Here is a 26710-nt window from a genome sequence, read left to right on the forward strand (position 1 = left end):
TCACCACCAGGTGCCCAGCTCATTGAGCTATCCAGCCAGCGGTGATGCAACAATTAGGCTTGGATAAAAAAAAAAGCATGTTGCTCTGCCCGCTCTCTCCCCTTAGCCCTACTGGCAGCCGGGTGGCCCCTGGAGGGTCAGCCCCAAGGAAATGGGGACGGTTGAACTGAAAAGCATTTCCCACTCAAGTGGTTGGGAGTTCCTCTGCTCTGACTTCGAAGGAGTCTGGCTTCTATGCGGGCTTGGGCTGGGCCGTAGCCGTTCTCGGGCCCTGCAGCATTTCACCTCCGTTGGCGCAAGAGCCTGTTACCAGAAGGCCTCCGGGAGAGCAAGACCCATTGTGAAATCGGCTTGGCAGTCTCTGCCATATCATGAGAGTATTCTGTATTTAGAGGAGGCGCCTTGTTCCCTTGCTCGTTTCAGGACACCCTCCCTGGCTTCAAGTGGATCGGCAGCCGAGTGAAGGACCTGCTGGACAAGGGGAAGGAAGTGCTCTTAGCCTTTGAAGAATCCATCGGTAAGCAGGCCGACAGACAGACCCGGGTGGCGGGCTCTTCCTCGTGCCCTCTGTGAATCACCCACCCTGGGTGATTTGCGCCTGCGTGGAGCCTCATCGGAAGATTCTGGAGCTTCTGCGGTAGCAGTGAACACATTAGAATAAGGCCCCCTCCCCACCTGTAGAAGGACCTTGGCGCCAAGCGTCCATAGCTCTAGAATCTTCCGATGAGGCTCCGTGCAGCCGCGAATCACCCAGGGTGTGAATCACGGAGGTTCCCTCGAAGAACTACGACGACAGGTGGGTAACCTGTCGTTCTTCTTCGGAGACCATTCAAGACGGCAAGGGGTGAATTGCTCCCAGCATTTTAAGCCCAAACGGAGCGGAACTTTTAATGGAGTTAGCTCTGAACGCCCCTCCCTTCCCTTTGCGTAGCTCTTAGTACGAGAGCTGAGCTCGGGTGACAACTCCCAGAATCCCCCGGGAAGCATGCTTGGTGGCCATGCTGCTTGGGGGAATTCTGGGAGTTGTAGTCCAGAAGCACAGAGCAGCATAGCTGTACTTAAGGTCCTTCCGCTTTCTTATTTTGGTTACTGTGAGCCTTCAGAAAGGCTCTTTATGGAGAAGAAAGGTGCCATCTAGTGGGAAACTCTTGCGAGTTCTTCTGTTGGAGGCAGAAGCCGAAGGCACGCCTAGTTAAACCTGGTCTGCCTTAGGGAGGGAGCCATGTCGAAGCAGGGGCTCCTGTTCCTTTGCCAGATAGAAGGCAGGTCTGCATGCCAGATCTATGCCTGCACTCCCCCCCAAAAAAAACAACCCCAACTGGCTGGCACTCCAACAATATGGCTGCTTCCTTCAGACTGTTCTTTCCCCAGAGCTGTTCTGCATGGTTCAGTTTCTGAATGGTTATGTTTGGTGGCAAGCTGCAGAAAGGATAAGAATCACAAAAATCATAGACTTTTAGAACTAGAGAGGATCTCAAGAAGGATAAAGCCCAAGTTCCCGCGAAGAAGAAAAATTTGCAGCTAAAGCATCTCTAACAACCAACCTCTATGTAAAAGTCTTCAGTGGAGGACAGACCCTGGGCTTCTGAGGTAGTTTGTTCCATTGTGGAACAGCTCTGACTTCCAGAAACATCTTCCTAATGTTTACTTGGAATTTTCCTTCCTGCAAATTGAAGCCATTTGTTTGCATCTTACACGCCCAGGCCTCAGGAAACAAGCCCATTCTATCCTTCACATGACAGATTATCGTATCGTCTTCTCTTCTCTACCCAGCAGTCCCAAACATTCCTCACAGAATCTGGGTTTTAGATCATAGAATCAGAGAACCATAAAAAAGTGAAGTTGGAAGGGGCCTGTGAGGCCATCCAGTCCAACCCCCTGCTCAATGCACGGATACAATCCAAGCAGATCTGCCAGGGGATGGTCCAAGTTTTTCTTGAATGCCTTCAGTGCCCAGATCTTTCATCCTCTTGGCCTCGCCTCTAGACCATTCCGGTTGGTCGATATCCTTACCTGTTTCGGTAATGCCCGTTAAATCACATTTGCCTTCCTGCGTTAAGAGTTCAAGCTTATCTTAAACACAAAATAGAAATAATAAGTTTTTTTTTAAAAAATACAAAAACGTGGTGGGACCTTAAAGACTAACTTATAATTTTTAATGTGAGCTTTTGTGTACAAGGCCACTTCCTCAGACTTAAGAGGAAGAGATCTAACATGGCAAATATTGATAGATGGCATTGAAATATAAAATACAGAGATTGTGGTTGGTTGGTAAGAAAGTCAGTGGATGTGACAATGTGGAGACACCGTCTTTGATACGCCGGTCTTTAATTGATGCTCGTGCGATAAAGAATATGAGAACTTCTGTCATAAAACAACAATGGTAGAGTAACATGAATGTTAATTAGATGGGCTGTTTACTCATCTTAGCAAAATCAGGGAGCTGGACAGGGGACAGATTGTATTTGTCTTCAGTGTGGAAGGGATTGTCATTCTCGAATTGGCCTTTTCAGCCACACTAGACGCTGTTCCAAGTCCTCCATTCAGAGCACGTCACCATAGGCTCTCAAGATGGAAGGATGCCTGCTTACTCATCTTGTTCGTTTCCTACCCTCTGTGCAGAGACATTCAAAGCTCTTTTAAAATATTTGTATACCCACTGTTTTTAGCTTTTATATAGGGTCTTTTAATTGTTGTAAGCTGCCTTGGGTCCTTTTAAGGAGAAGGGCGAGGTAAAAAATATTTTAAATAGATTAGATTATGCATCCTTCCATCTCGAGAGATGATGGTCACGTGCTCTGAATGGAGGACTTGGAACAGCATCTGGAGTGGCTGAGTAGACCATCCCTTCCACACTAAAGACAAAGACCATCTGTCCCCTGTCCAGCTCCCTGGTTTTGCTGCTTCCGGGACTGCCTCTTGGCGTCGGCCTGATGGACGAGGGTCTCTTCAAACTGGGAGAGGCCGTGCTGCACCTCCTGCCTCCAGGCTGAACGGTTAGACGTCAAGGTTTCCCATCTGTTGAGGTCCATTCCTAAGGCCTTCAGATCCCGCTTGCAGATCTCTTTGTATTGCAGCTGGGGCCTCCCTCTGGGGCGATTTCCCTGCACTTGTTCTCCATACATACACTCAGAGGTCAAGGTTTCCCAACAAAGCTGCCTTCTAGAAATAGATGAACGACATGTACTGTGATAAAATGCTGGTTCTGAGAACGGATTGTGCTCCTGTTTGCAGGCTTCATGTGTGGGACGTCGGTGTTGGATAAAGACGGTGTAAGCGCAGCCGTGGTAATCGCCGAAATGGCAGCCTATCTAGACACCAAGAACCAAACGCTGGCCCAGCAGTTAACAGAGATATTTAAAACGTAAGTCAGGATACGTGAATGAGAGAAACTGAAAAGAGAACTTGGCATCATAACGATTCTGTGAGGTAGGCGAGACGGTGGCGCTCTGCATTGTATGAATGCCGTGGGACTGGAGAGAAGGCCGTGGGTTGGGGGGAGCCTAACCGACGGAAGCAGAATCTCGGTAAGGAGCATACGCTGGGAGGAGATGGGTTCCGGAGTCTTGGAAATGGGTGGTTGCCCTGTTTTGAAAGGGATTGGAAGCTGATGGTGGTTGTTTCTTTCGGGCTGTTTGGCTGTTTTCTGAAGGTTGTTCTTCCTAACGTTTCGCCACTCTCTGTGGCCGGCCTCTTCAGAGGTCAGGAGTCAGGACACTGTCTGTGTTCCAGCTCTGGCTGAACAGCCGTCTCCCAAGCTATATTTATAGCTATATACCTGGTACAGGAATACAAGACTGCTAATGCAGTCTTCAGCTGCCTCAACAGGAATTTAGTGTACTCTGCCACCTCAAAATCCAGAAAGAGCTAAGGACCATATTCTATTTTGTATAAGTAAAAGAACTGGCTTTGAAGAGTAGGTTGGGGGTTAATATGTATGTTTCCTGTGTTTTTGAGGGGCCTGAGGGATAAGATAACCAGGGAAAAAGTCATTGAGGTCATAGACTTATAGAGATTCTGGTTGGCTGAATATTACCCCTTTGATGGTGGTCATTGTGACAAACCCAGACCTACTGGGATATGCCACAGTTTAACTAAGCTGCCACCAACCATTCCCTATAAGAAGTCACACAGACCAGGGATGGATTTTTAACAAATAAAGGAATAAGGTTTATTTACATAACACACAGGGAAAATAAAATGATCAAGTGGATAAGATACAGTAACGTGGCTTAGTCTCAATCATACATACACACAGTTTGGTTCACACAGAACACTTAACTTGAAGCACAGACCCTGAACCTATCAGTTCTGGCTAACCATACAGACACCTGAACCTATCAGGTTGGTACTGACTGACACACAGTAGTACCCTGTCTGACACACAGACTCCCACTCAAGCTTCTTCTCTCAGCTCTTCTCCAGCTTCTCCTAAACTTCTCCACACAGGATCCCCATATATATACAGTACAGCCCCTCCTCCTGATGTCCCGCCTTCCACTCCCCATAGGATGGAACTTTCCCTCCAAACCCATGACAGACAGGTAACATCAGTGCTGTATGTAACACCTCCCCTCTTTATAAGTTGTTTTGTAGGGGGAAAGCTAAGGTGCTTTTCACCAAAAAACAACCTGGATAAAACACACAAAAACAGTTATACATACAATATCATACTTACTTATACTTACACTCTAAGTGAAACATTTACCATTTACAATACATCCAGTTACCTTTATTCATACAAACCAAGCATGTTTAATAAACAAGTACATTTAACCTTTGGTCACCAAAATATATACATAGTCCATGTTCCTTCGCCGTCTTCATTCTTCGGGTCTTCTTGACAAGGCGTCAGCAACACAGTTCACTGACCCTCTGACCACCTTCACTTCAAAGTCATAGTCTTGCAGGTTTAAAGCCCACCTCATAAGTTTGCTATTGTGGGTTTTCATTGTCTTTAACCATTGCAGTGGTGAATGGTCAGTGCACAGAATAAAATGTCTTCCCCAGATGTAAGGCTTGGCCTTCTGGATCGCGTAGACTATGGCCAGGCACTCCTTCTCCACTGTTGCCAAATGTCTCTCACCTTTCTGGAGTTTCCTACTCAGGTAGGACACTGGATGCTGGTCACCATTTTCATCCTCCTGGCAAAGAACTGCTCCTACCCCGCTGTTAGACGCATCGGTGTATATGATGAACTCCCGGTCGAAGTCTGGAGCACGCAGCACTGGATAGTTGATGAGGGCCTCCTTCAACCTCTGGAACGCCTCCTCACAGTCGCTGGTCCACGGGATGCGGTCATCAGTCTTCTTCCTCGTCAGATCGGTCAGCGGAGTCGCTATCTCGCTAAACCTCGGGATGAACTTTCTGTAGTAGCCCACCAACCCAAGAAATGATTTGACTTTTTTCTTGGTGTTGGGCCGGGGCCAATCACGAACTGCTTCTATCTTGGCCTCTAGGGGTTTGATCACTCTTCCCCCTACCATGTGACCCAAGTATTTTATTTCTGGGCTACCCAGCTGCAGTTTGTTCTCTCTGCAGGGCCTAAGCCAAAGCACTTCCTCCCCTGGGTCAAAGTGCCTCTCTCTAGCTTTGTGGTCATACCATGTTTTCTGTCTGACCTTCTGAGCTTGCAGGTTTTCTGCTGCTAGCTCTAGGTTTCTCTTTAGGTCATTCATCAAGGTGTCTATGTATGTCACTACGTCTTGTGGGTCATCCTGGGTGATCTGCTCCCAATTTTGTTTGATGAAATCAAGGGGCCCTTTCACCCTTCTCCCAAATAAAAGTTCAAACGGACTGAACCCGGTACTGGCTTGTGGCACTGATCGATAAGCAAACAAAAGGGACTGCAGCTTCTGGTCCCAATTGTTTGGATTCTCTGCCAAGTAAGCCCTAATCATGCGCATTAGAGTCCCATTGAACTTCTCAGTTAACCCATTACTTTCAGGGTGATAGGCAGTGGTTTCCTTGTGCTTAATTCCACAGATTTGCCATAAGCGTTTCATGAGCTTCGATGTGAACGATGCGCCCAAATCTGTGATTATTTCTGAGGCAAATCCCATCCTGGACATATACCCCACCAAGGCATCTGCCACTGTGTTAGTTTCAATGTTAGTCAAGGGTATGGCTTCAGGGTACCTCGTGGCATGGTCCACAGTGGTGAGAATGAACCTGTTCCCCCTCTTTGTGGCCTTGGGCAAAGGTCCCACAATATCCACCCCTATGCATTTGAACGGAGTGTCAATCACAGGCAAAGGGCACAACTTTGCTTTGGTCCTGTCGCGGCTATTCCCCTGCCTTTGACACACATCACATTGTTTACAGAACTCTTTGATCTGCTTCCCTATTTCAGGCCAGTAAAAATTCTGTGTGATTCTCTGCTGTGTTTTGTTCACCCCTAAGTGCGCAGCAAACATGTCAGAGTGCCCCCTTTGTAAGATCATGGGGCGATACTTTTCAGGTACCACTAGCTGACTTCTGATCCCATCTCCCCCTTTTGAGATATTCCTCAGGGTCTCTCTATATAAGATTCCCTTTCTCTCACAAAATCTCACTGGGGTCTCAGGTGTTAGCTGGGCATCTGTCACCTGTTCAAAACACTTTTGGAGAGTGGCGTCTGCCTTTTGCTCTTGGCCAAATCGGCTGTCTGTGGTCAAGGTTTCCACCTCAGCTTCTGAACTCCCCCCACCTGCTTCCGTCTCGGGCTCATCATTACCCCCCTGAACTGTCCCCGTGGTGGCTTGTGAACGTGTAATCACTAGCACCCGTTTCACATGTTCAGCCAGGTCATTTCCCACGAGCACGGCTGCTGGCAGAGTCGATGAAATCGCTAGCCGCCAAACTCCCCTCCAGCTTTGAAAGTTCATAGGTACCTCAGCTATTGGCAGCGAGATCACCTGTCCCTCAATCCCTGCCACCTTTATGCTCTCATTCGGGATTATATACTCCCTAGGAATAATATCTGGATGGCACAGGGTCACCTGGGAACAAGTATCCCTTAACCCCCGATACTGATGGTCAAGTATTCCTACGTCCACCCCTGCTGTTTCAAACAACTGAGAATCTGTTCTCACAAGTAAGCAGCGCCTGACCTCCACAAGAGGACCATTTTCCTCAGCCTGATCAGCAGATGTAACTGTTCCAGATTGAGTAGCCATGGCAACAGGCTCCCTCAGTGACAAGGAGCTTTGCTCTTTCTGGACACAGAACACAGCTTTTGGCTTGGTTCCACTCGAATCATGAGGCACATTTCCTTTTAGCTGCTTTAATTTCTCACACTCTGAGATTAGATGGCCCTTTCCTTGACAGAAATAACATTTTCTGCTGTATTTGGAGTCTTTCTCATCTGGTTTTGGTTTTCCCTCCAAAATCTGAGGTCTTGGTTTCATGTCTGAGCGCTTCCCTTCACCATGGGCCCCTCCCCCTTGCTGGCTTTTCCCTGGTCCCTGAGAGTACTTGCTGTAGGTTTCTTTAGGTTTCCCCATCGATTTCCCCTCACCCAAGGGCTTTCTTATTTGGGAAATAAAATCTGCGATCTCGGCTGCTTCTGCCACAGATTTCGGTTTCCTTTTCCTCACCTGGAACTTCAGTTCCCCATGCAGGACTGAATAGAACTGTTCCAGCGCTATCAGGTCTTTGAGCTGCTGGTAGGTCTCTGTTCCCTCCTGAGATAGCCATTTCTCGAGCAGCCTCACCAATTGGGCCCCCACTTGGGTAAAAGTCTGCTCTGGTTTCTTGGTGAGTGACCTGAATCTCTGCCTCAGCTGTTCCGCATTTATCCCATGTCTGGCAAACACCAGTTTTTTAAACTCAGAGAAGTCTTTTAGCAGCTCCTCTGGCATCTCTGCATAGACTTCTGCCAGGCTGCCACTGATTAAAGATCGCATTATGGTCATCTTCTCAGTTTCCCTTACTGAGAAGTCCACAAACGCTCTTTCCACGAGGGAAAAGAACACCTCAGGGCAATCTCCCTTGTGGTACACAGGGAATTTCTTCAGGTCAGCTTTAGACAATTGGCCCCCCTCAGAATCCCTATTGTTATTATTGTTCTGATTCATCAGTTCCAATCTTCTTAACTCAAACGCCATCCTTTCCTTTTCCAGAGCAATTTTCTCTCTCTCTAATCTTTCTTCTTTTTCCATTCTCTCTATTTCAAATTGCCTTTGTTTCTCTCTTTCCCTTTGCTCCATTTCAAATTGCCTTTCCCTTCCCTCCCTTCTTTCTCTCTCTAATCTTTCCTCCATTTCCCTCACCCTCAGTTCATGCTGTTGGGCTAGGAGTATTTTCCTGAGTTCTGGGTTCTGTTCTCCTGTGCTGTCACCCTGCACTGAGCCAAATTCATCCTCAGAACCTTGGTCTACCTGGGGGTCTTTCACTTCACCCATTTCTGCCATTTGGCTTCGAGTCAAGGGCATAATCCCCCCCCAGAACAGGCTGCTTTCAAAAGTCAAGCCTCAAAATAAAGCGACCACTTTTTTTTTCCTCTCTTTTGCCTCAGAACCAGCCTTCTATAGATTGCTGCTGTTCTTCAGCACTAACTTGCAACTGTTGCAAGCCGGAGTCCACCCCCCTCTGCTAGGCCTCTCAGCAGACAGGCTAGATCAGTGGTTCTTAACCTTTGTTACTTGGATGCTTTTGAACTGCAACTCCCAGAAACCCCAGTCAGGACAGCTGGTGGTGAAGGCTTCTGGGAGTTGCTGTCCAAAACTCCTGAGTAACCCAAGGTTAAGAACCAGTGGGCTAGATCACTGCTACTTCACACAGTTTTGCCTCAGCTTTTTTCCCGCCAAAACAGGTTGCCTCAGAGCTCCCTAATCTAGTCCCCAGTTGGCACGTTCTTCCACTAGCGCACCTCCCCGTGAGGTCCGCCTAGAAGATTACCTACGCGCCCTCAGATTGTCCCTGACTAGACCCCCCTTGCTCTGGGCACACTTGCCAAGGCTTTGCTGGACCACTGGACAACTGGACCAGTCGTATCCCACACGCTGGACACCAATCAATGTGACAAACCCAGACCTACTGGGATATGCCCCACTTTCACTAAGCTGCCACCAACCATTCCCTATAAGAAGTCACACAGACCAGGGATGGATTTTTAACAAATAAAGGAATAAGGTTTATTTACATAACACACAGGGAAAATAAAATGATCAAGTGGATAAGATACAGTAACGTGGCTTAGTCTCAATCATACATACACACAGTTTGGTTCACACAGAACACTTAACTTGAAGCACAGACCCTGAACCTATCAGTTCTGGCTAACCATACAGACACCTGAACCTATCAGGTTGGTACTGACTGACACACAGTAGTACCCTGTCTGACACACAGACTCCCACACCAGCTTCTTCTCTCAGCTCTTCTCCAGCTTCTCCTAAACTTCTCCACACAGGATCCCCATATATATACAGTACAGCCCCTCCTCCTGATGTCCCGCCTTCCACTCCCCATAGGATGGAACTTTCCCTCCAAACCCATGACAGACAGGTAACATCAGTGCTGTATGTAACAGTCATGATTTAGCTTTCTGTAGTTCCCCTAAGGACCGAATCCAGGTGTAACAAAGCCTTCCATTTCTAACTTTATCCTGTCTTTTTTTGCAGGTACGGCTACCACTTTTCCAAGACCTCTTACTTCCTCTGTTACGATCCTCCTACGATCAAGAAGATCTTTGACCGGCTTCGGAACTTTGACGGACCTCATTCGTACCCTGCCTTTTGTGGCGCTTACAGTATTTTGGACATCCGGGATGTGACCACCGGGTATGACAGCAGCCGGCCGAACAAGAAGTCGGTGAGTCGTGTGGCTCTCCGTGGGGAAGGGCTGCCAGCCGTGCAGCCACCTTTGGGGTGAAGCCTTCCGCCCCCATTCAGCCTTGCCCCTTGAGTCTAAAATGGGCAGATTGCGTAAATTGGCATTAAACGGGTTGGCATTTCATGAATCTCTGAAGGGACCACAGCCCCCACCGGTTGCGTGAAACTTCAGCAGCTGCACTAAAGGCACTGGAAATGGCCTGAAGAGGCTCCTTTTTTTTCTAAATAGGAGGGCCCTAGAAGCCCTTTTGCTCCATTGAGCTCAAAGCGTACCTGTTCCTCTCTACAGGTGAGCTCTTCGGAAGCAGAACTCACCTGTGCACGGGGCTAGTTGGTTGGTCTCCCTCCTGCATCAGTAGTGGCCCCGTGCCTCTCTGAACCATTTTATGGCTTTTAAAAATATATATAAATGTCTGTTTTAAGAAGCTGAATGCGATCACGTTCCTTATTCTCTGAAATGGCTTTGCAACCTTGCTGTTGATCAGTGCTGTTCACAACAGCGCCTGCAGGTCCCTGGGTGGCCACTAAAATGCCTATGGTGGCTATCTAGTAAAATTGGCAACCTGGATGTTCTTCTTATGGTCCAGAGCAAACCTATAGATTCCTGGCTACAAAGGTATAGATTACTCAACGTAACCAGTCGTGGCCAGAATCCTATTAACACAGGAATGCTGGTATGGAAAGCGTCAGGAAACTTCAGCAGATTCAAAACATGGCAGCCGGATTGTTAACTGGGGCTGGTCACGAGGCTCCTGTTCCAGCAGCTCCACTGGTGGATGTTTATGCGGGCTTTAACCTATGAAGCCCTTTAGGGTCCAATCTGTCTAAAAGTCTATATTTCCCTCTTATGAGCCTACCTGGGCATTCGGATGATCAGGGGAGGCCTTTCTCTCGGTCCCTGCACCTTCACGGGTCCATCTGGTGGGGACACAAGAGAGGGGCCTTCTCTGTGGCCACTCCCAGAGACTCTGGAACTCCCTCCCACTGGAGGCCAGCCTGGCCCCATCTCAGCTCTCCTTCCGCAAGCAGGCAAATAAGTCCTTTCTCTTCAGGCAAGCTTCCCCTCAGTGATTGTCTGCCTGAGTGGGTTTTCTTTTAAATGGATCACTGTCCTTGGCTGCTTTGAATGTGTTTTGGTGTTGCTTATGTTTTTTTTTTTTTAGTACAGTATTTGTTTGATCTTTTTTAGCATTTGTATACTCCCTGTGTTTCACTTTAAAGACGGTCTCCTATTGATGTAAGCCACCTTAGGTCCGTTTAATGAGAAAGGTGGAGCGAAAATATTATCACTCAGTCAACTAGATGGAATAAGTTGCAGTGGTGAATTGCTGCTCCTTAACAAATTGATGCTTGTATTGATAATCGCACATCAATTTGACAGCGTGTGATGAAGAATACAGGCATCAATCAACTTCTTATCTCAGAGTAGTTAGGATTCTGTAACCTAATGCTGTTTGGGGTGAAAAATAAGATTCTGTTCAATCATACCACTGGAACCAACTTAGTTCAGAGCGGGTGTGTGGACACGTATCGGGGCGGGACAGAATGAAGAAGGAGGTGGAGATGTGAATGTCTGGACTCAAGATCCTGCTGTTTGTGGGTTGTTGTTTTTTTGTAACAGGTGCTGCCTGTGAGTAAAAACAGCCAGATGATCACCTTCACCTTTCAAAATGGCTGTGTTGCCACCCTTCGGACAAGTGGCACTGAACCAAAGATCAAATACTACGCAGAGATGTGTGCACCCCCTGAACAGAGGTGAGAAACTGTTTCTCTCTCCCCCCCCAATGTCTGAGAGAGTCAAGTTCTGTGCCTGTCACAGATCCAACGAATTACAGTGGTGCCTCGCAAGACGGGCGCTCCATTTAATGACGAATCCGCATTACAATGAGGTTTTTGCAATCGTAAAAGCAATTGCAAAACGATGTTTTGAATGGGGGAATTTCGCTGCTCGATTTTCGCTTCCCTACGATCAAAACAGCTGATCGTCGGGTTTTCAAAATGGCTGCCGGGTGCTCAAAATGGCTCCCCGCTGTGTTTAGGAGCCATTTTTCGCTGCACAGGTACCCGAAAATGGCTGCCCCTGTGGAGGATCTTTGCTGGACAGTGAGTTCTTAGCCGATTGGAATGCATTAACCAGGTTTTAGTGTGTTTCAATGGCTTTTTAATGTTCGCTTTACGACGTTTTCGTTCTACAGCGATTTCGCTAGAACGAATTAACGTCGTAATGCGAGGCACCAGTGTATAGATTTGAGCCTTAAGAAAAGGCATTGCAGATGCCTTAAAGAAAAGGTCTGTAATGCTGTTTGATCCAGGCACTGCCACTGATAAGAGTACCATATCTATTAAAAAAACCCTCCCTAAGGCAAGGGAACACACCATGATCTAGTGCAGTGGTTCTTAACCTTTGTTACTCGGATGCTTTTGAACTGCAACTCCCAGAAACCCCAGTCAGCACAGTTGGTGGTGAAGGCTTCTGGGAGTTGCAGTCCAAAACTCCTGAGTAACCCAAGGTTAAGAACCAGTGATCTAGTGGACAGAGCGATGAGCTAAAACTCAGGAGACTTGTGTTCGAATCCCTGCTCAGCCATGGAAGTTCACTGAGGGAATGGAACTGAAAAAACGATTCCTTAACTGCCTCACTTACCTAGAAAAACCACACTAGTGTTGCTTTAAGTTGGATTGGGCATGATGGCGCAGAGCAAAAGACTGGGAGATGAATCCCGTTGGCGCTTCTTTTCTGTTCATTTTTGGAAGTCACTGGAAGTCAAAACCACCCAAGAAATCCCACATGGGATTCGTGTGGCACGTCTTTTTACTTTGCTGTGGCTTCTAGGAGAAGGAAAACTCTGATTCCAAACCTCCAGTGCCTTGTGGATATATCCACCAATGGAAAAGGCTTCAGGAGTTAACCTCTAGGCAAAATCCGGAGCTGGAGTCCCGGAGGCAGCTCGTGTCGTTCTGGCAACTCCTGTGACGTTGCTGGAACCAGTTGTATTGGCTCTTGCCTCTCCGTTGGACCATTTCAGCAATGTGGAGAGGGGGGATCTGCTGCTTGGGTAACAGCCTATCCTCCATATTACTTTACCCAGGCTTCATGCTCTGGAGAGGACACTCCTCAATTCAGAGCATGTTACCATAGTCTCTCGAGACTGAAGGATGCCTATGGGTGGTTCTGGGTGTGTGTGTGAAACTTATACAGGCTACGTATGGCCATTCGGACCCAAAGGTGACTTAATGTGGTCTCTTCCTGACCCTTAGCAGCCCTGTGGGGTGGGTTAGTTGAGCAGATGAGAATGTCATTGCGGTTTTTTTGTCATCAGAGTTTACTAAAATTCAAATTCGGGGGGGGGGGCAGCATCATCGACAGGTGTGCCCGGCCTTAGGCGAGGGGTTTGCGTGACTAGCCTAGAATCAGCTGGCCAGCAAGCGGCTCTTCCTGAACATGATGGAAGGCCAGGGGCTAAAGGCCAGCACTCCCACCTGCGACGGGAGGGTAAGCGGTGACCGTTGTCTCGTTCGCCTTGTATTTAGTGCAAAAGGTTTACGCTGGCCATGGCTGAAGTGCTTGGGTCATCCTGGCCACACTAGTCTGCTGGAGCGTTTCCCAAAATGGACCTTTCATGCTGCTGAGGCCGGTGAAAAGATGCAGAATGTGGGAGCCCTTTGGCGTTAGAAGCAGGCCAAGCCCCCTTTTTTTCCTCCTGACTCTTCTCCCGGACTCCTTGTGAAGCCAAGCGGTGTGAAGCAGCCGTGTTGGGTAGCCAAGAAGCCGTGGGGAGAGTGAGAAGGAATGGAATCCCGTCGCAGTGTTTGTCCTCAGAGAGAAAACAGATCTTCTCGATCACGGCGGGACCTTTTCCTAACCTCCTCTTTCCTGCTCTTTAGTGACATCGCTTTCCTGGAAGAGGACCTGCAGAAACTCATTGACGCCCTCATTGAGAATTTTCTGGAGCCCAGTAAGAATGGACTGATCTGGCGCTCCGTGTAGCCGCCGGCTCCTCCCACCTTTGGGTGATGACGCAGAAGTCACTTCCATGCACTGTGTCCCATGGAACAAAGGAACCAAGATGATTACTCCCGTTTGCATTAATTTAATATGTGTGTGTGTGTGTGTGTGTATGTGTTCCCTAGACAGCCTACCTATAGGAAAGCGGTCTTCTTTTGTCAGCATTATATCCTAAAAGGGTCAGCTGATTACCAAACAGACTTCCAGAGGATGATGAGTTCCTCCAGGTATGGCTGAAGCTAAAAGGAAAGGCTGGGCGCAGGCTGAAAAACTCCGCCAGGAGCTGATGCCCCAGCTTCTTTTGAAAAAAAGAGCAAATACAATTATTATTATTTTTTCTCCTGTGGGTTCCATCTTGTAGGTCCAGATATCTAGAGTCTGGGACGCTTGGAGGTTCTTGTCAGCTGGAAAGCTCTCAGGGGTGAGAAAGCTTGGAGTCTGAGGCTGACGGAGAGCCCTGCTTCTTTAGAGCTGTTATAAGCGTCGGTGAGCCTGTCCTCTTGGAAGTCTTAATTTTATTCAGCCTGTTTAGTAGAGTTCCGTGAATTAGGACTTTCTAGTTTGGTCCCCGTTGTTCAGTGGTCCTTATCTATTTAAACCTCTTTCTATTCTGAAAAGTGCTCTTTGTACGTCGAGTTCTCGCCCTGTCTCTACGCTTTACGCTGAAGCTGGCATAGCCGTTAAAGGAGAATGGCATGGTGTGCGAGTGCAGGTTTAATGGGTCTTGAAATGGGCCTAATGGCCCAATTCATGCTCCGTTTGCCCCTCAAAGGACTGCTCTCTCCTGGGCTTCCTGGCGGCCAGGGAACAAGACTGTGTCCTGGGGTTTTATGCTTAGAGAGGTACCGAAGACTTTTGGGGTGGCTGAATGTGATTCTGCCAATTGTGCCCTCAGTTGCCTGAATTAAAACACCTCCAAACACTTCAGCTTTTAGCTAATTAATAGAAGACCATTTTAAAATGGGCTTCCTTATATCACACCCTGGGGAGAGACTCCTTTGCATACGGCTTCTTCATCCTTTCTTCTCCTCTAGCAGTGGTTAACATTCTGCAGTAATTAATCAGACCGGCCATGGGTACTGTTAATTGCTTGTCTGCATAAAGAACTGGGCTCCGTTAGTTCTTCTGAAAGAGTCTGTCCCTGCAGGGTGTGTCGGAGCTGAACCTGGCCACACACGCTTATTAAGCCTGCACTTTACGCTGTCATACTGCACCGACCTTTGCGAAGTGCCATGGTCTTGCCATGCTGCAGAGTGAGAGCCAAAGCTTTCCAAACAAATTGGGGGTGAAGATTCCTTTGGAGGGTTGGGGTTGGCCGCCAACCTCCAGAAGTGAGGACAGGCTGTGCGAATCCCAGCAAGCTGGAAACCCACCACCTCCTCAGCCTTCCAAGTTGCGGAGAGCCCGGCTGCACTGGGAGACAGGACATCAAGGGTGGATTGCTAGATGCCTTCTCCTGTGTGAAAGGCAAGGAGACCATCAGGTGCCCCTGGTAAGGGGGATTTGAGATGGCAAGCAGTGCTAGAGCACAGAGATTTATCATCCCAGAGAGCGAAGCCCGGGTTGCTGACATGAACCGACGGGGCAGATCTTTGCAAAAGAGAGAGCTCCCCTCCCCTTCCCAGTCTGGTAACCAGATGAGTTTCCAAATCCAGAAGCTTCTTTCAGTGCTTGTGGCTGAGCAGAGAGCAGAAACCACGTTGGAGGCCATAGAGTTTAGCTTTGCTGTTCTTGTTTGACTGTCCCTTCTTTCTTCCCCTTCTTTCTTACACCCTTTTTGGGCTGGATCTCATAAAATCGTCTAGGTGACCTCTGTACTGACGGCCCAGCTACTGATGGACCCAAGAACAAGCCATTCAGAGCTTGCCTTTCACCTGTAACAGTAAGCCAGGATTTGCAGGCTTATGTGTCTGGCTGTGAAGGAGCAGCCTGCCAGCTTACTGGTTCTTCCCTTTGCAGAAATAAGGGAAACAAACAAAGGATAAAAGACTTCACATGGACATTCGAGCCTGGACTCCTGGTTTGCTCCCAGGCAAGGCAACGTGGTTGATTCTTGGCTTCTTTGGGAACCAGGACGTTTTCGTTCAGCTCCACTTCTCTGTCTTTTGGGAGCCGAGAGCCTGGAGCCCAGCGTTGAGTGTGATGTAATGTTTTCAACTTTCCTGATTCTGGTGGTGTTGTGGGTTTTTCAGGCTCTTTGGCCGTGTCCTGAAGGCTGTTCTTCCTGACGTTTCACCAGTCTCTGTGGCCGGCATCATCAGAGGACTGGAATAGGAACTCTGTCCATGCTCTGTTTCTACTCCAGTCCTCTGAAGATGCCCATGGCCACAGAGACTGGCAAAACGTCAGTTAGAACAACCTTTAGAACACGGCCAAAGAGCCCGAAAAACCCACAACCACCATCGGATCCCGGCCGTGAAAGCCTTCGAGAATTTACGTTTCCTGATTCTCTCCACCCAGGCTAGCCTGGAGATGCTGGCTTATTGTTCCATGTAAATTCAGCCGAATTTTCTTGTCCCTCTAGATGGAGATTTTGTGGGGAAGGAGGAGCCGATGCTGTAGCATATATTTTTTTTTAAGTACTTTAGTCGTATCTGAATGTATGTGGGTAACCGGAAATCGCTTGTATTGCACGAAACTCTTGGGGCACCGTTCGCCAGGAACGTCCCCTTGAAAATCCAGTGTGGGTGTGTGCCAGGGATATTCGTGACAGATTTTGTCCTTGCTGCACATGCAATATTTATTTATTCTTTGTGTTTTTATTTAATGATAAACGCCTTCCAGACTGTGCATACATTTGAGTATGATAGATTGAATGCCAAAACTTTTTTTCCCCCTTTATCGTTTGTATCGCTGCTCTATCTGTGCTGGGAGGCACCCAAAGATGTTCGAAGGAAAAGCTTGGCGTTCCATTGTCCTTTAAAAACCCAGTTCTCCCACGTGTGAAAAAAATGTTCCTTTTAAGTCCAGAAGGAGCAGAATCCCAAGGCCTTAAGAATCATCCTGAGTCTTTGGCTCATCTTGAAAAGAACCGTGTCCGGTGTGAGAAATGTAAGAGCGGAGGCTTTTTAAAAAGGATTCCCAAATTCCTTCTTTTTAAGAGGATAGCTAAGCAGGGGTGACTCAGGTCCTCTCCTTTTGTCTAGAGGGCACTTTTGTGTTTCTTGGAGTAACAAACCGATGGGCAAAATACTACAGTGAGAGAGAAAAAAGAAAGCGGCTTCAGTTTGGTTTGGCATCCCAAGAAGGGGAAGGGTTTAACCACAAGCCGTGAGCGGCAGTATGGGCGTCTTCTCACGTGAAAATTCATTCGATTTTGGTCAAGGGTGCTGTTAATTCTCTCTCTCCATACACACACCCCGCATGCCCTGGCTATCCCTCATTTCTTCAACTCTTTTTTTAAAATTTTTTTTATTTAAAACATAAACATTTCTTCATCTCTGAGAGGTCACCCCTCCCGTCTCTCACTGACCGGGCCTGGAGTCCAGGCAGCCATATTTCTATCCATGTGATGGCAGCAGGATGCAATACAGGGCATGGTTTGAAAATGTGGTTTTCGACTTCCCTGTTGCCTTTTGCTTCGCCATGTAGGTTGGGACAGAACACTTTTGTGGGACCGTTGATTGGATTGTTTCAGAAGAACAAAACAAAACTAAAAAAACAAACCACTCCCACCCCTTAGTGCAATTATTTATTTAAGCTTCTCCCCCCTTTTTTGTACTGTTAAAAGTGGCTTTTGTCTCATTCATTTGCATCGCCTCATCCCTGTTGACCTTTGTGTGCAGGTTTAAGAAAAAAGACTTCAAAAAAGATCCATCCATCACGCTAGCAAGTTGGAAATGTTTCCGATACACGCCTTGGCTATTCGCTGTCCTTCAGCATAACTTGGAATAAGGGCAAGAATTGTCTTCCCTTACGCGATGGTGTGAGGGCAATCTTATGCGCGTTCTCCACCACCCACGAGCTGACTGTCACGGCATTCAGGCTTGTCCCTATGCTGCAGAACTGGGCATAGAGAGAGGTTGTGCCACTTATCCCATGACGAGGAGCTGGCAGGAAGGGGAGGGGAGAAACAGCTGTCCAGCGGCTCACACCCGGGTTTTACTCCCTTTTGATGTTTGGTCCATGCAGTGCTCCTCCCCACCCACTGAGAAAACATCTCAAGGATCTTAACTCGGCTGTGGCCATCAGTGACGACCAAGGTCTTCGAGATGGGGGAAGAGCCGCCTTTTCCTCCCCCCCCGGTCCGCCTTTGCAAAAGCCGCCATCCGGTTTCTGTGGCCAGTGTAGATTCTCTCTCTTCTAGGGCGTAGTGCCGTAGGCAGGGGATAGCCATCCGTGGAGCCCCTTCCTATGCACGCGAGGTTCTCCCATCCGCAAGGGTAGAAGGAGAACACGCTTTCTCGCGGGCGACCGATGAGCGTCGCTGGGGGGTCTTGAGTCGTCACATGTCATGCAAATGATGGTCTGGAACGGGCAGGCCCTACCTGGCCTTCCATCCAGATTCCTTCCCTAACCTGTGACTCCTTGTTAGAAAGGGGTAGGACCTCCTAACTTGGGAACCGAATGGAGGAGGTGTCATTGGGCCTGCTCTTTCAACGGGAAACGTGCCTTGGGTTTCCCTGGGCACCTCCCGTGCCGCTAGCAGGCTGTACGTTGGCACAGAGGGGAAGGTGTGGCACGTTCCCAGGATAATAAATAAACAGATAAATAAACGACGCCTCCCCCAGGTTGGAAAAGGGATCCTTGCTTTCCTCTGGTGTGTGTTTGGCAGCTTCTGCACCCAGGTGGCCGCCTGCTGCCTTCCACCGAGTTTTCTTTTCAGGATGAGCGAATTCCCAGGGCGGTCCCCCCTCTTGGCCTGCTCTTTCGTGAAATCTTAAAAGAGTGGTATAAGCGGAGTGCCTTTCCTTTCTTTTTGCCTTTCCTTTCCTTTAAAACGAGCTTTTCTGCCTCAGAGACAGTGGGTGTTATTGTTAAATTGTGGACTGAAATTTTTGCACTTTTATTCCGTTGGACGTCTTTCTGTGTCTGGATTTATGATGTGCATTTAGTTGGAAGAGATGTTACGTTAATAAAACATTTTCTTCATAGCGTCGTGCTTCCATGTTTTGGGTGTTCAGGATTTTCAAGGGGGTGGCACAGCGCATCATTTCAGGGGCTACTCTTGGCAGCTGGGGCAAAATGGGCAAAAAAAACTGCAGACAAAAAGTAGATTGTATTAATTACATCTTTTGTTGCAGAGGTTTTTGGTATGCAATAAAAGTACAGCGATCAACGGAAGAATAGCTGCAGTTTTCCACAGCCCACCTCTATCTCATTAACTGGTGCTTTAAAGAGTTAACTCAGATTGAGACATTTGTAGGAGAAAGAGTAAAAATTCTTTTTTACTCACACTTGCTTGAAATTACAGACTTGTAATTGTATCTGATTTCTTTACTGCACACATACTTAGCAACCTGCTGAACTGATCAACAGCAAACAACCGCTTCCAACCGACAAAATAGAGGGTGGGGGGAGCACTCAGCAGAGAAATGGGCCTCTCTTTGAATTCAAATATTGGAAAGAACAAGTGATTTAGGAATAGATGGACAGTCATCTCAGCCCAGAAAGGTCCCTCCTGGTCGCACAAACTACAGACAGCATGGAAAGTGTTGCAAACAAAACTCTTAACATCTTTAGCATTGTGTGTGACTACTAAAAAATTACATAAAAGATTTAAGGAAAAAATGCATACATTTATGCATGTAGGGATGTTTTGCACATGCTTTTGTTTGAATCATTGAGTACAACTGGCATAATTTATTTCTGCTTTGTTATGCTGAGGAATGATGCCCCGGCCACTGGAAATTGCACTGATGTTTCTGTTTTTATTCTGCAATGCTTTGCCTTTTGGGCTTGCTCTTGGTGGCTGCTTGTCCAAGTGCCCGCATGCTGATCCTTCAGACCCGAGGCCACCTGCCTCTGAAATCCAGTCACCCAGGGACGCAAACACGAGACCGCGATCAATGGCTCTTCTGTCTTGACTTTTGAGCTTCCGGTTGCGGCCTCTGCTTGGCCACGGTGAGAAAGAGGATGCCGGATTATGTCGGCTTTTGTTCCGGCCCAACATGGTGGTTTTCAAATCTTTTGGGGAAGCTGCTTTGTTGCAAGTCAGCCGTTAACCCGGTTAGCTTATGACCATTTGCAACCCTGCCTGGCAGCAGTTGTCAAGAGGTTCACCTGAAGCTTGGGAAAGTTACATTTTTATTTTTTATGTTTTGGATCACAGGTGCCAGAAATCCCCAACTGGCATGACTTGCTTTGATTCCTACGTCCGATAATATGGTTTGACAACGGTTGCCGGTCAGGGCTAGACTTTCCTTTTAAGACTCTGGACACCAATATGTAGACGTCCTTTTGGGTTTCACCGGAAACAACAAGGCTACACCTATTTCTCCTTTGCTTTTGCCTGGTGGCTGAGTCCTCCGACTTGGGAGTCTCATCTCCCGGCACCATCCCTTGTTTCCTTCAGAATCTCTCATTGTAAGGTTTTTGAGAGATACCCGAAAAGGGATTTACCCTTGTCTTCTTCCGTACTATATGAATAAGAGTAAGCTTGAGTGTCACCGCTCTTGTGTGTGACGGATCTTCTCCCAGTGTTTTATCTTCCACACCTGCTTCTCCCCTTTAGTTGCCCCCTCCAAATAGCACTCTGCCTCCATCACTATTAGGATTACCCGTTCTTTCAGGCTGAAAAAGAGAGAGAGAACCTCTGTTCATACTTTATAATCTGTGCAGTGCAGAACCAGCTCAAAACAAGCCAGAAATTGTGTGTGGGGGGGGGACCCACACCAAAACAACGACAGGGCCTCATCTTTTCAGTAATGCCGTTTAAATCACCCAAAAACAAATCAGAAAAAGGAGGTCTTTGCCTAGATTCATTCGCAATTCCTAGCAATCGGCAGCTGGTGTCACTGTAACCTAACTGGATGTCACAGAACCGGCTCTCGGGTGTCGGAGAGTTGAAAGATCTTCCTCAACTGAAGCCTCTACTTCAGAGTAACCTGGAGTTGGAAGGGGCCCTCAAAAGACGTCTTACTCAGTGCAGGAATTTAGCTCAAAGAAGGTAAGTCCAGTCGTCTCTCCCGGGGTCGTGGGTTTCATTGTCAAACTGCTCTAACTGTTCAGAATTTTTTTTTCCTGATCATCTGCCTAAATCTGGCTTAGAATCATTGAATTGGAAGGGGTCTCGAAGGCCATCAGGGTCAACGCCTCGCTCAGTGCAGGAATCCAAATCAAAGCAGATGGGACGGACGACTGTCTAAATTTCTTGAATGCCTCCAGCGCTGGAGCGCTCCCCCCAAGAGAGGGCCTTCTCGGTGGCAGCTCCCAGCATGAGGGACGCGCTCCCTCAGGAGATCCGCCGGGCCCTCTCCCTTTGATCCTTCCACTGGCAGCTGAAGACCTGCCTCTTCAGGCTTGCTTTAAATAATTCCAACTGAGTTCCTGGTTTCTTGGTTTGTTGTTCTAAATGTGTTTTGATTTTTTAAAAAATACTTTAAAATGTATTACATGTTTTTTAATTATTATTGCATGTTGATTTTTTTTTGGTAACCTGCAGTTTATTGTGTTTTTAATGTCACTTGTTCTAGCATTGTGAGTCAACTTGGATCGGATCCCCTCACCAGGGGAAAGGCAGCCTGAGGATAATTGTCTGTCTGTCTGCCTGTCTGTCTGTCTGTCTGTCTGTCTCTCTCTCTCTCTCTCTCTCTCTCTCTCTGCCTGTCTGTCTGTCTGCCTGCCTGCCTGCCTGCTTGCTTGCTTGCTGCACAGTGGGGAAAATATAGTTTGATCCACCATGCATTCTCGGTTTATCAAATGGGGCTTCTCTGGCGAATCGCAGTAGCCATCCCTATGACAATATCCAGGAGTCAGCCAGGACAGAGAGCTCTGTTGGATAAGCCGAAGCTGCCTTAACAAGGTGCTAATTGGCTGTAGAGTTTCATGCGATAGGTCAGTTTTTCCATCCGAGCCAGTCTCCATATTCGATTTTGAAATCTTTGCAAGGACAAACTCGATAGAGGTGAAATAAAACAAGATAAAATTACAGAAGGATGGTATCCCTTGCTCGCCTCTGGTGCAGGAGATCAAACGGAAAATAGGCTGAAATGATGGTTAGTCTGAATAACTAAAGTTAGAAGTAAAACATATATACATCTTTAAATATTTCTATACTATAGATAAAATTATTGGAAGTGTAGTGTATTTATAGATAATTACTCTTGTTATTTGATTAGAGGATTGTAACTTATATAAATAATAAAAAATAAAAAGGTGCTAATTGGCAATTCCTGCCTCTCACTTTTTATTTATTTCGTTCTCTTTAGTGTCCTAGTAAAACTCTGTCCCACCACTGAGCTGACACTTAAAAAGACCTGGAGATTAGGACCATTCAGTTAAGGGCATCTGACGCACGTCCACGAGCACCTCTTTGCGTTGGATCAGGCGACCACTCTGTTCAGACCCCATTCGGGATCTGCCTTTTGCCCTCCCCTTCTCCTCTTTCCCAGACCCTTCTCTGTCCACCCCTTACAAGCTTGCCAAGAGGGCAGCTTCCTTTCATTGCTGGGAAAGGCTTTCCGGTGACCGCCCTGTCCTCTCCTTGCTGAGTGCGTGCTTTGAGCAAAGGCTGCAGCTCTGATTTCGTTAATGAACTAATCCATGCATCTGTTCCCTTTGGAACGATGGAGGGCGACCTGCTGCCAGAGGCAGGCGAGGAGAACAGCCAACGGGTGGGTGTCCTTGAGAGATGGCAGGGCCCCCACTTTCCATGCGGGGTGCCTTTCAAAGCCCTTTCACCTTGTGGGGAGAAGAAGCTCCTTGATCGGAGTGGGGGGGGGGAAAGGATACTGTGATGAAGCAGCTTCTGCATCCAGCTTCCTGAGAAGCAGACGTCAAGAGATTTAGATCCTGCTGTTTGGAACGAGCTGATCCCAGCTGACATGCAACCAGATTGTTAAATAACAACCCGGTCAACCTGGCGGAATATAGGCCACTATTCTGACATCATTAAGGTAGCTGATTCGCCTCGCTGTCATTCCGAGGGCAGAGCCGGGTTATCTAATGATGGCCTTCTGGTTAACCCTTTCCCCTTTCCCGTCTCCTTTATCGCCTTTATGTAAAGTGCGGCCAATAAGCATCCGTGTCGGTCTTTGTTTCATTCTTTTCGCAACAGGATTTTGTCATGCTGGGTCAGAGGAGAACGAAGAAAGGGATCCACGAGGAAGTGCCGACGGCTGCCGGTTTCATTGTGATGCTGCTTCTGGCTGCTTTGGGGGGAAAGGGGGGAGAGGAGGTGACATATTCATCGCTAGAAGGCCAAACGCCCATGCAGGTGAGGCAGTAAAGAAGTAAGTAGCAGGTGGTGTAGACAGCCATGTACCTCTGAACAGTATGAAGGGCTGCCACTGGTGCTTTGCTCTGGATGGAGACCTGCTTCCCCATGTACAAATAGCGCTGCTACAGTTGTGGCCAAAAATATTGGGCACCCTTGCAATTCTGTCCGAATGTTGTGTTACCTCTTCGTTTATTTGGTTTGTGTTTCTGGGTGGGATTGTATCAGATTTGACTTCGCTTCTCTGGTTTCTTGTGTGGTTCTGACGGAAGCCAAAGAAATGAACCGGTGAGTATGAAAACATTGGCGACGGCAACCTTTTTCTGAGAGAAGGGTTGCCTTTTCGGACAGAATTGCAAGGGTGCCCAATATTTTTGGGCATGCTTGTATACGCACTGTGCTGGGCAAGACACATCACTTTATGCCTCTCCTTATTCAGTAGGGGAAACGAAGACCCTCCCAATGCACCAATGTGTTTGAGAAAAGGAAATCTGTCTGCAACATTCTATGGATGATGTTGACGTCCCATCATCGTGACACCATCAACTGGTGTTTTAGGAGCACATGAAGCTAAAGACATCTCTTGGTGGTAAGAAAGATCCAAACTACATTTAAGGGTGTTGAGTGTGTGTGTGAAGGACAGGGGTGTGTAATTTTTTTTTTGCTCTGAAACCACAGGTGAAGGCTGCACATAGAATCATAGGAAAGTGAAGTTGGAAGGGGGCCTACAAGACCATCAGGTCCAACCCTTGTTCAAAGCAGGAATACCATCCAAGCAGATCTGCCAGGGGATTATCTAAGTTGTAGACACATGCAAGTGTACACACACTCAGGTGCATAAATGCACGTGTAGTAGAACACACCGACGAACCTTCATTCGTTTTTCTTTGAATGGCAGGGTCTGGCTCCTGGGGGGGGGGAAGGAGGGTTCAAGGCTAAAGGTTCTCTCTCCAACCTATTGCTGCTGCTTACTACCATTATGACATGAAGGAACCAGACTGTGGGGGTGGGAGGAGTGGTTTGGCAGGATAAGGAGCCAGGGGGGCTGTATGGGAGGCCTCCTGGCATCCATGGGTTGTACACCTGAACACGAGGGGCGAGGAGAAGCAGCCGAAGGAAAGGTCAGCCCTCAAGACATCATGAAACAGACACCTGATTCGATGGCCTTCTAGTTGGGGATCATGAGCTAAAGGGGGTGAGCTGCAGACGTTCTGGAAGATGGAGGTTGGACGTGGCTTTAAAGGAAACGGGGAGGAAGATGGAAAGAGTGCTTCTCTCATGTTGGCATTCTGGGAAAGAGTCCCAGGCTTCATAGGCAACCATCAGGAGGATCTGAGTCACTGCCTACGTGGAGTAAATGTCAGTCTCCGGACAAGTCTGTTGTGAGGTGTGGGAGTGGAGAGCGATGTGGCGAGATGCCCGGTTATCCTGAAGTCTCCAAAAGTGCTACAGATGTGGAGTCATCCGTTTGCTCAGTTGGGTGGATCCATGGTGAGAGTCACCCGAAGGCAGCTCTTCTTGCAGGCCAAGGTGAGGCATCGGTCATGGATGCCAGAAGGGATGGGAAGCCACACAGCTGTGGCATGGGAGAGAAGGCACCCCAGGGATCATGACATCTCCAGAACTTTTGTGGGCTGCGTAGCCTTGTCCGTCTGTCCCATCCGAGACCTCAAAAGCCAACGGCTTTTATGGGACACAAGCTTTCATGGACCGCAGTGGTGTCTGGTGGATGGGTTAGTTCTTTAAGGCGCTGTGCAAATCTTTTGTTGTTGTTGTTTTTCCAACAAATTGAGTGACGGGGGGTGGGGAAATGAAGGGTGAGGGCAGCCGTGAGAGGCACCAGAAGGGGACAAAAGATGGCCAGACTGCAGAAGTCAAGCATCCCCCAAGCATCAGATGAGCATCAGCTGAGACGGGCTGCTCTGAAAAGAGCAGGGGATGGGCTTTCTTCCTCCCTCGATGCATCCCAAAAAGTGTCTGTGTGTATGTGTGCGTGTGTGGCATGGATATTCCCAGCTGTGCTGCTCTCTCTCTCTGCACCTCACCAACCTCTGCCTTTGGACAGCCATGGCAACCTTCCCTGGTTGGTCGGGGGGGGGGGCTCTGCCTCCCATCCCCTCCCTGACATCTGGTCCCCTTCCTTCAGTGCCCTCAAGCGATGGCCTCCTTTTATGTCCCAAATTTCCAGATGAGGAAACCTGACCAGCTGGCTGGGAGAGCCGAAAGACAGAAGCGGCGGTGGCCTTTTGTGTCGGCTGGGCAGCTTTTTCACGTTTAGATGAACTCCAGATTTTGTGGGAATTCCCGGACGCGGCCGTAGAGGGATTCACGGAAACCTGAGTCTCAAGAAATGCGTTCTGCATGGTGTCGTGCTTTGATTGTTTTCTGCACCCGTTTTTCCCTGCCCACCATGGAAGTCGAGGGCGGGAGATCTATTCTGGATCTGGTGGAAGAGGGGTATTTGGCTGTTGGCGTTAGGCAGTTGCAGCTTTTGTACCTAAAATGCCAGAAGATGGGATGCTGCCGTGGAATGGCTTCAGGATGATGTGCATCTTTGTTTTATTAAGAAGAGGTTGCCGTGGTCTGTGCTAGTATATCAGGCAAAAACAAAAGCAAAATAAAATCTAAAGAAGACATTCTGGCTGCATTTTATGTCTGAGCAACTGAAGTGGTCCATGAAAGCTCAAATTAGAATATAGCCATTGGTCTTCCAAGGTACCACCACATTTTTTATTATATAATTTTTTTATAATTTTATTATAAATTAAATAAATAAATAAATAATTTTTTGAATTCTTTATATTTTTATTATTTTCTTTTTGCCTCCTATGTTTGTTGGTTGTTATCTTTCCCACTCCTCTCTCCCCACAGCATACACACATCTCACAATTGGTCCCGAGGGGCCTGAGCCCAAGGACATTACAAAGGTGCCACTTCCTGTGACTGGATTTCCACCTAGAGCTTTTCCCATTGAAAGATGAAGGAATGGCACAATTTTCAACCAAGCATCCTAGATCTGGAAACAAGAGGGACACCAACCAACCGACCAGCCAACCGACCAACCAGCCAGCCAGCCAACCGACCGACCGACCGACCGACCGACCGACCGACCGACCGACCGACCGACCGACCGACCGACCGACCGACCGACCAACCAACCAACCAACCAACCAACCTATCATGTATGTCTCCCTTTCTGCTTCCAGGCAATCAAACTGAACCAGAGGTTCCTGGACTGCAACTCCCAGAAACACCGGCCAGCACAGCAGGTGGTGAAGTCTTCTGGGTATTGCAGTCCAAGAACATCTGGGTTTAACCAAGGTTTGGAACCAGTGAAATGGACAACTTATTGCATGTTTGTATGTATTGTTCCTGGGTTCCTCCTCTCTCCTCCCTACCACGACTGTTCTCCTCCCCCCCCAGGGCAGGCAGAGGATGGGAGCCCAAAAGGTTCCTGCATCAAGTTCCCGGAGTGACATGGGAGGTAGCCCTTAGCCCAGGAGCGGTTGCCCT

The 26710-nt window shown here is 48.0% G+C and overlaps 1 protein-coding gene across 1 annotated transcript in view; it reads left to right on the top strand.

Moving 5' to 3' along the window:
* The window catches only part of PGM2L1 (phosphoglucomutase 2 like 1), a 59280-nt gene extending 44549 nt beyond the window's left edge, over positions 1–14731 (top strand). Inside the window, exons 10-14 of the mRNA XM_020791878.3 lie at positions 424–517; positions 3235–3364; positions 9606–9795; positions 11437–11570; positions 13701–14731. Of these exons, the coding sequence (XP_020647537.3) occupies positions 424–517; positions 3235–3364; positions 9606–9795; positions 11437–11570; positions 13701–13803 (651 nt within the window). The 3' untranslated portion in view covers positions 13804–14731. The remainder of the gene's footprint in view (positions 1–423; positions 518–3234; positions 3365–9605; positions 9796–11436; positions 11571–13700) is intronic.
* The last annotated feature ends 11979 nt before the right edge of the window (positions 14732–26710 follow it).

The sequence above is a fragment of the Pogona vitticeps genome, chromosome 3, assembly GCF_051106095.1.
Source record: "Pogona vitticeps strain Pit_001003342236 chromosome 3, PviZW2.1, whole genome shotgun sequence".
Taxonomy (NCBI): domain Eukaryota; kingdom Metazoa; phylum Chordata; class Lepidosauria; order Squamata; family Agamidae; genus Pogona; species Pogona vitticeps.